Below are 9888 nucleotides of genomic sequence, written 5' to 3' on the forward strand. Positions count from 1 at the left end.
TTTGCTCTCATGTTCATGTATTTGCGTATATTTTTCTTCATGGCTAGACATTGTTGATTTGACAATGTAAATGCATTGCAACAAGTGGAGGAAAGAGAAAATTATCTCTTTGATTTAACACAATGTGGCGCACACAACATTTTACCCAGAATCAAGGGAGTGGAAAAGATACGAAGTGATCGACACAAGTGGGTCGATTCTACCGAGACGATCAATCTCCTAGCTCATAATTGAGGCCATGGCTGAATGGCAGCCACTCCCCATACTCTGAATTTAATTGGACCGCTAGCTTTCGTTTGACTAACCGTTTCCACCGAGCACGAGGGAGACAAGGGACACATGCACTGTTGAATACTTGTCATGCAAGATATCATTTGCTCCACAAATTAAGCCACATAGGTACCCCCTCTTATTAACCAAGTCTTTTCACAATGTGAATTTGCCGACGATGCAAGCTAGGTAATACACCAAGTACTCTAACTAGTTCGAGAGCTTGCATGGTCATTGCTTCTATACAGAATAATTTGCCGTAGATTACAGCAGTAGAATAAAGTGTTGCAAGCAATGTCTCACCGGAGTGCGGTTATATGTTGAATTGTAGATATATACACCCTCTTTAAAGAATTATAAAAGCGTTTAGATCATTATTTTAGTGATCTAAACATTCTTATATTTCTTTACGGAGGGAGTACCAAATAATGTACTACTCCTAGATTTGGATCATAGGCAGCTTCAATACAATGTTCTATAGGGGAGGTTGCACAAAATACTGATGAGAATATGTCAATATTACACGATCGATATAATCAAATATTTTCAAACTTTATTGTGTTGCCTGATTACATCTATCTCACAAGTATACCGACCCTTAATTTCTTCACATATGAGTACTTAATTACCGCCTCACCCCTCCTCTCTTCAGAACATACATTATATCTATGTATATATAGTTCCTCCAAACCAAATTGAAAGAAAGAAAAAAGGACAAACTGACAAAAAATAACAACAAATTAGCCAAAAATAATAATTGTAACTGTATATATTTAATTACGGCATGTAGAGAGCTTCCAATCCTTGGCAATCCGCGCTCCAGTCATGATCGGCAGCAAGGATTCCGTCATGGAGGCTGAGGGTGTCGTCAGGGAACGAATCAAGCGAGTCGTACTTGGGCTCCTCCCATGTCGACAAGCTCGGCACGATCGAGCACCACGACGAGAGGTTAGCGGCGGCACCGTCCGTGGGCAGCCCCAACGAGTCGAAACAGCTCTGATCCATGGCGAAGTTGAGCTCGCCGAGCGCAGCTTGCACGCTCTCGTCGGTGCACAGCATGGTGGTTGCGGTAGCTGGGCTGGCCGTACTAGTCGGGTCGGCGCTGCTCACCGGTCGGGACCAGTCGACGAATCCGTCCGGGCTCGCGTCGAACTGCGCGGGCGGCAGAAGGCCGCTGGGACTCATGTCGCTGGAGGCGCTGAACGTGTCGAACGTCTCGTCGACGTGCCCACCGGCCGACTCCGGCGTGACGGAGCCGACAAGGTTGCCGTCGCCAGCCGGTTGCTGGTTGTTCAGAAACTTGGAGTAGAGCATTGCGAGGTCGATGGACGAGCCGTCGGGTGCGGTGGGCACGTCGTGCATCCCCTGGCCAGGGTTCGCCGGGTTGCCGACCATGCCTTCCAGGACCATGTCCGGCCGGAGCGGGCCGGGGAACCCTCCATGCCCGAACGTGGCGTCGCGGACGCCGGAGAAAGAGTCGGAGGCCGACCGCACGGACGACTTCCCCCGGCGGTTCTTCCGGCATCCGCCGCCGACGGGCACGTTCCGGAGAGAGCCGCCCTTGGTCCAGTACCGGCGGCAGCCCTTGCAGAAGTAGCGCGGCTGGCTGAGGCTGTAGTTGTTGTAGTAGCAGAACTTGGTGTTGGGCGAGTCGCAGCGCGGGCAGTTGGGCGCCACCTCGGCGCCGGTGCTGTAGCGCCGGTCCACCAGCAGCGACGGCGGCCGCGGCACGTACGGCAGCATGGCCGCCTCGTGCGGGTGCGAGGACAACATCCTCGTTCACAGATCCTTCTTCTGCAGCGATCAGACCACGGCCGGCCGGGGAGCTATGTGGGCGAGGTGAGAGGGATTGACCTGATCGGAGGACACGGTGACCGGAGAAGAGATGGTGACTTGATCGGTGGGGGTGGGGGGAGGAGGCCGGCGAGAGGGCAGTGGAGGGAGTGGCGGGCTTCTTATATGGATCGGCGGGGTGCGAGCTAATTACGCGGTGTGCATGTGCATGTGAGTTTGCGTTGCTTAGATTTGGGCCGAGATGCAGTGTAGTATGGTGGAAATTCTCCGAGCTTTGATTTAGGGTTAAAGGAATTAGGCAGCTCCTAGTTAACCACCCCCAACAAACTGTGGCAGTGCAGTGGTGCAGCAGCAGGTGCCCTTTAGTGGCTACAGTACTGATCTTGTTAGCACAATGATGGACGCATCAACCACTGTTCAACTGATCCAAGGACGCTGCCGGCTTTCACTGTTTCATGTAAAATTGTTGTACTCCTCACCGTGAATTTCTTGTTTCAGTCTTACTACGGCGTGGTCGATGTGGGAGTCTGGGAGAGCCGTATGAAGCTAGGGATCGATCGACGGAGGCCTGCCAGCGGCGAGAGCGCGCGCACGGGCGTGGTGGGAGCGGCCGCTCCGTAGGCTGCCGGGGTAGGCCGTGCCGGCGGCAACCTCGCTGGGATACGTGGCGGCGCACCACTGGCCGGCCACGTGAAACCCCGGGGTCCCCCCCGGAGAGCGGTGGGGTGCGAGGGACGCAAATCCCTCGGGATCGCCCATACGACTTTGTTATTGGCTGTCGCTCCGCTCGATGCGCCTGATGCATGGCCGCCCTTCGACGGGTACGCTGTGGGGGAGGGCGGGATTTGCTCACACGGTTAAGCTCTCGGGACGCAACATGCACGCGCCGGCGCCCGCGCGAGAGATCGATGATCTGCGATTCGGTGGGCTGGCCATGGCTAGTAGCTAGTAGTATGCTGGGGACGTGTGCCCCTCGATCGATCATCCGGCCGGGCGTCGTCGTCTAGCTTCAACGTAGACGCTGGAAGGGACCAGAACGAATTCGGCCAATCAAGCAGCCGGCCGGGCTCCTATGGCGGGTGAAGAAATGCATGTTTGAATATTTTTTTCTAATTTATTCAGCAATAAACGTACATGGAGCGTGATGGATGGATATCCTGGACGCAGGAGCGGCTGCCGGTATTAACAGGACAGTACACCAGTCCGTCCAGATCTGCCGGTCGACGGACCGCAACGACGTACAATCATGCCATGCGATCCAGCGCAGCGCGCGTGGCGGGGCCAGCCGATCTCCAATCGTAACCTGATACCGTGACCACAGCAGGCGGGGACTGGACTGGACTGGGAGCCAGGCGATCGATGTGCGTACGTACTCATCATGCCATGTAGCAGTACGTACGCATCCGAGCACGCAATAGTTGCACTGCACAGCGACGATCGACATGACCAGCCGTGTGCCGGCCCGGTTCGAGCCCGGCAATCAATAGCCGGCCCATACGGGCACGGCGCCTTGTACGTACCCGCCCACGGCCCTGCTACGCGCACGGTTCGGTGCACCCGACCCGATCGCGTCCCGTCTTTCGCGCGCAGTACGGTGGGGCCGGCCATCGGCCTGCCGAGACGCAAGGCCAAGACGTGCGTACGGTACGGCTCTCGAGTCTCGGCTCTCTGACTGACATGCCACTGGTGACTATCTGTAGGAGTCCTCCAGTGCCATCGATGGCGACGTCGCGTACATGTTCCAACCCCGGAGCACTGCGCCATCTTGATGTGCGTCCGCACGCACGCACGTACGGCCCATCCATCATCGGTCGTCGCCATGTCGTCCATGTGGCCCGGCGAGGTACGTACGTAGTACCGCGGTACTGGGCTACCCACCCGCCAGGGGCACGCTCGTGTCTCGCTGGCCTTAACCACATGCAATTAAGCTTAACCGAACCATCAAGTCCGAAGGAAAAACTTAACCGAGCCATCAACCGCAGATTTGACTTGGGGCAACGATAGGCGCCGGCGGACCGGCCCAAAGTTCGGCCGGTCCGCATGCGCACGTTGGATCAAAACGCCCTCTGTCGTTAGATTTCTTCATCTGTTTGACCTGAACCTTTGACCTGAACGTACGCACAAAACAAAAACAGAAAAACCCCGCACAGTTTGCCGGACGAACGTGCCGCTCGCGCTCGTCGGCCACCGGCACCCGCCGGCGCTCGTCTTCGACTAGCCGTGCCGCCTGCACACGCCCAAAACCACGCTCCATGTTGGATCTATAACGCTAGACAAATCGTCAAGAGTGTAGGTCGTACGTGCAAAGCTAGCGTGCAAGCAAGCAGGCAAGCAGCTTAATCGATCTATAGTAGCACATGCACGATGAGCTAGCTTCAACTGGATTCGCATCGGGAAACTCTAGGTGGAAGCTCTCGTAAACAGACTTGGGCTAGCTACAAAAAAAATCACGCGATGGTTGAAACTTTTTTGCACGCCGGTCGTAGCTTCTGGGCTAGTCGGTGGTAGCTTTTTTGTCGCCGGTTGCAGCTTCCGTGCTCGACGGTTGTAGCTTTTTCTCGTCACCGGTCGTAGCTTCCATGCTCGCTGGTCACAGCTTTTTTCATGTCGGGTTGTAGCTATGAACTGCACGGTTGCAGCTTCACCATCGCTGGTTGTAGCATTGGTCTTCGCCAGTTGCAGCACCCGCCGACGCCGGTTGCAGCTTCCGTGGAAACGTGAGCCTTTATGAAGCTTTTTTTCATTGCCTGTCTTTGGTTGAAGCTTTTTTCATCTACGATTGAAGCTTTTTCTATCAATGGTTGCAACTTTTTCTGTTGCGCACTGTCCGGTTGAAGCTTTTTTCATCTATGGTCGCACCTTTTTTCGCTGCATAGTGCGTGATTGAAGCTTTTTCATATACGGTTGAACCTTTTTCTGCCAATGGTTGCAGCACTGGCCGGCTTCAGCCATAGCCGGTTGATGTTTTTTCATGGACGGTTGTTGCTTTCTCACGTGCCGGTTTCAGATTTCCGGTTGCATAGATCTGGTTGCAGCACACACGCAGCAAAAAGCAACGCCGATTTCAGCAAAAAAATGCCACCTATTCCAGCAAAAGATCTGTCCAGTTGTAGCATCGGCAGGGGTACAGTTTGAGGTGCGTGAGAAAGGAGATGCTTGCAGCCTAACGAGAGAGGAAAGAAGCAACGAGGCAATAGGAAGAAGGAAGCGGAAAAATAAAGATTTATGTAGCAGAAAAATAACGAGACATGTAGCAAATTTTGTCAACGATTGTAGCAAAATCCAACGACAGTTGCAACAAAAATTGTCCTCGTTGTCGTCCCAGGTTACATCTCTGGCATTAATTTATGTAGCAAATTTTCTCATCGATTGTAGCAAAATCGAACGACTGTTGCAACAAAAAGTGTTGTCCTCGCCGTCGCGTCCTAGCTCCACCATGAGGCGATGCAGCAAAAATTGTCACCGGTTCCAGCACGCCACGACGTTGGTCCAACACACAATCACCACAGTCGCAACACGCAGCACCCCCACCGGCCCTCGAGCTCGCAGCGCCATGATGATGTGGGCATGGCCATGGTCGCCATGGTCACAACATAGCCGACAAACGGATGCAGCTTCATCGGGTTGTGGTTGCAGCTCTTTTCCCAACCCACCTCAAAGCTTCAGCGAGCAGTTGGTGAAAGATAAAGCTTTGAAGACGACCTGGGTGCGCTCCTTTTTTTTTTTGAGCAACTGGTGCGCTCCTCGTGTGAAGAAGATACGAGGAAGGCTGAACGAGCGGCCGTACGTGCTGGGCCACGGGCACGTGATGGGCCAAGAAAGGGAAAGCCAGCGATGCAAACGTGGATCGGGAAATGTTGAGCCGTGGATGACTACACGATCGAGCGGTGCGTGCGCGACCGGCCGAAGCTTCGCCCGGTCCGCCGGTACCCAACGTTTCCCTTTGACTTGCGTGCTCCTTCTCCTGCCACAGTGGCGGATGAAGAGCACTGACACGACAGTGACAGGAGGGATATGTTAGGGATATTAGACCTCTCCCAATGCATTGGTGCTAAAGTGGGGTGCTAAATGCATTAAAATGCTTAGCAACTAATGTCCCCAATGCATCGGTGCTTAGGTTTTGTAGCTAAGCCTCCTCTATTGAATTGTTTACTAATAAAACTCCTTCATGTATTGGTTGGTAGTCTTTTTGTCTATGTCCACGTGCTTAGCATTGGTTCTTATTGGGGTCACCATAATGCTCTCTCTCCTCTTTAATTGCTTTGCCACATCATTTTTCTGCCTATGTGGCATCCTTAGCACCTGTACACCATGAAGCACCGGGAAAGGCCTTACTGGCGAGGTTTGGGTGTTGTTACTAGGTCGTCCTGCTGCGCTGTCCAGTCGTAACCCACAAGCACGCGATTTGAATGCGGTGAATCCGTCCGGCACGTCCGTGGATCATCGATCGACAGAAATGGCCAAATGGGATTGCTTGCACGGGCTCCCCAGGCCGCGCTATGATTGGGGGACGCGTACTGTTAGGGTTAGGGTAGGGCGCTGTGCTGCGTGTGTACTGTCGACGCCGCTCATCAACTGAACGGACCTGACGGGCTCGCCTTGTAATGATTGTATCCGTATCTGTATTTTGGGGATTGTGGCACGGCACAGTGGGCCTAACGAGGATGAGCGGTACGAGTACGACCCAACCGGCTCAGGTATCGTGGGCCTCCAGAGACTTGACAGTATTTGCATCCAGTTTGTTGCTCCGTTTTATATATCTCAGAAAGATATATTCAAAAAAATCTCAGAACAATAACTTGTTTCTCTGTTTCGGAAGGAGTTCGCGTGCGGAAAAGAAGAGGCCCAATGTCCCTGTCTACTATCCAGCGAAACCACACACAAGAAAACGGGCTTGGCGGAATCACCAAGAAAGAAGACCCTAATGTTCTAGTACAACTCCCCCACTAACTTACTATTTACACAAACATGCAAGCATGCCACATTAGCATACAATTATGGATGGGATAAGGCTCACCTTAATATGTAACCATGCATGGGAAAAGACTCACCACCACATACAACCATGCATGAAAAATATTTGTCATTTTATTATTCTACTTATATTCAAGAAATATTTTACAACCGCACGTAATCAAATATAATAAGTTGTATGTATTTTTAATTTTGGTTCATGTGTTATTAATCTAAATATTTATATTTCACGTAATCAAATCTCATTGAAATATATTGCAACTGTTTTCCGCAACAATGTGTGGAGTATTATCTAGCAAGAATTTTAAAAAATAAGTATACTGAAATGATAAAAGACGAGGTCCTCTAACAATATTTGCACTTCTTCCAGCATTACAATTTCATGATGAGAATGAGCGCATTATTCGCTCACAAAAATGTGTGCACCAGAAACAGGACGATAATATTCAGAATTTCAAGCCATCCGACTGACTATGAATGTGGACATCTCAAATTGCAAATACTTTCCCAATATATTTGAGTTAGGAAGGTTAAATTAACCTAACATTGTATCATTCCCTACAAAAAGTAGGATTAAGTAACCATGGATCAAATTTTCAGTGTTTTGGTAATTTTGGTGGGTGTCAAACTATTTTTAACCTTGAAATTTCAGGACAGATTCAAACTAATTTCAAAATAAAATAAAATTAAGTCAAAATTTATCCAATTAGGTGAATATCTATAGATCAATTCCAAATGAATTTCCATAATTTTGGATATTTCTGTAACAATTTTTTCTTGTAATTTTAAACCTAGGAAATATCCAACAAAATGGCCCAGTAAGCTAACTTTACTAAAATTACCATTCTAACTTGAGCTCTCTTACCCCTGCAAAAAACGTAAGCTCTTTACTGCTAGTTCATACAATATACCTGAATGGCAATTTAGGATAATTAGGATTAGCACACAAATATAGGTTTCCCCAAAAAAGAACATTGGAAGGACAAGGGGTTCTTACAATGCACTAAGAAAGAGCAGAGTTACCTGAAAATACCCAACTGAAACTAGGTCTATGCACACCCTAATTAAGAAAAATATACAAAAATGCCACATAATTCTGAAACTTTTTGGTAACGAATATGCTCTAATGTTATACTCACGTGTACTGTTGTGCAAAGGAATTACTTCTATGTGGTCTTCTATGCGAAGAAAAACAGAATCGGTTATATATAGAAGTTACTATTCAAGTGTTTCGATGTTGCAATTTTGTTTTTCTTCAGAAGAACACCAAATTCATTTGTTTCATGAAACTTCACACGTTAGTAGAACACTCGATCATGTTTGCCACACAAATCTTATCCATTGCCAATTCACACTTCATGTATGGAACGATATTCTTTCGTGGCCTAGCATGCAACATATCAACACGGCCATTTGGACGACGAGGGTCTCAATGAGAGATTGGTGGGCTGGCAACATTCACATTCTTTATGGATCTCCCAAAGCGCCAGCCTCTGTGATGATGCCCATCTCATGGGAGATTTAGTCGAAACGCAATGCTAGAGTCTTCCGTAACACGGTCGTCCCTTAGATGGTTGTCATTACCAAGATTAAAGAGGAGGTGTCTCTTTGGGCTTTGGCAGTCGCCAAGCATTTGGGTATTGTACTGCTACAAGAGTAGTCCTTTTCTATTCTCGCTGCTACGCGGCTTTGCTCTAAAACTTCTTCCTTAATCAATGAAATGGCAAATCTTTTGCCTTGTTCCAAAAAAAACTTTCAAAATTGTTCTTTTTAATAAAAATAAATGCTATGAAGGATGAACAGCGGAATGTGCATCTTTAGCAAAGCAATTTTGATTGGTCGAGTCGTATTGAGTTCCATGTAGTAGAGTCCTCGGCCGATTCGAGGCGTCAACAAAACACCCTCTTCTGTTCGTAAAAGAAAACCCTTATCGCCATGGGACGGGAGTGAACCGCTTGATAATCATTTATCGAATCAGTGTAATGACTCAATAACATCGAGAGAGAAAAAGTTTTCTTTTAGGCAAACAAAATTGGAAGGAAGAAAATTTCTCAACCCAACCTAAGCCACCTATTGCGCCTAACCTAAGTATAGTGCCAGTGGTCCGCGAGGAGAAGTTTATTCCTATAGAGAAGAGACGGGGTAAAGGTCGTAATTCCAGAGGAATCATTACCGCAAGGCATAGAGGGGGCGGTCATAAGCGCCTATACTGCCAACCAGAAACTAGAGATGTGTGCATTACATGCACCACAAGCAATCAACCTGGATCTTTCAGGGCCTTGGCTCAACTAGAGTATCAGAGCTCGATCATGGCAAATGAAGTAACTCAGACAACTTGAGGAGCAAGCTAGAGCTATGAGAGAATGCCTAGAATCGTGTCACAAAAAACCGCACTGGGTTGCCCGACTAATCAAGGTGCAAATACAAGCTGATACTATTATGTTAACTCATACGCAAGTCAACTTAAATAAAATGCAACCTGCCAACTTATTATTTTTTTTGTGGCGAGGGAACATTCTAAGGATTTCAATACCGGTTGTGGAAATCATTATGGTTTTGTTGACAGATGGCTTGGCAGGGTGTATAGCACAAGCACTAGTTAATAATGAGTTGATGATATATGTAGTGGAGTTGCAAGCGTCTGTATGCTACAGTACAAGTCAGCGAGAGAGCTGCAAATTTGTAGGTTGTTGAGCCAGATTATATTGCTGAACATTTGGAACAGGGGCGACACTGCACATGCTTAGCTGCTGCCTGGATGGCGATGTGTGAGGGGCGTTGAGTCCACTTACACAGTTCACTAATCGGCAGTACATGCTGGGATTGGCGATCGATACACCTCATTCGACG

General features: G+C 49.0%; 1 protein-coding gene across 1 annotated transcript; it reads right to left on the minus strand.

Moving 5' to 3' along the window:
• Positions 1 to 803: 803 nt before the first annotated feature.
• LOC123075035 (uncharacterized) lies at positions 804 to 2190 on the minus strand. The gene has a single exon (XM_044497726.1). The coding sequence runs from the start codon at positions 2041 to 2043 to the stop codon at positions 1048 to 1050; it is 996 nt and encodes a 331-aa protein (XP_044353661.1). The 5' UTR covers positions 2044 to 2190; the 3' UTR covers positions 804 to 1047.
• Positions 2191 to 9888: the final 7698 nt, after the last annotated feature.

This window comes from Triticum aestivum, chromosome 3D, assembly GCF_018294505.1.
Source record: "Triticum aestivum cultivar Chinese Spring chromosome 3D, IWGSC CS RefSeq v2.1, whole genome shotgun sequence".
NCBI lineage: Eukaryota > Viridiplantae > Streptophyta > Magnoliopsida > Poales > Poaceae > Triticum > Triticum aestivum.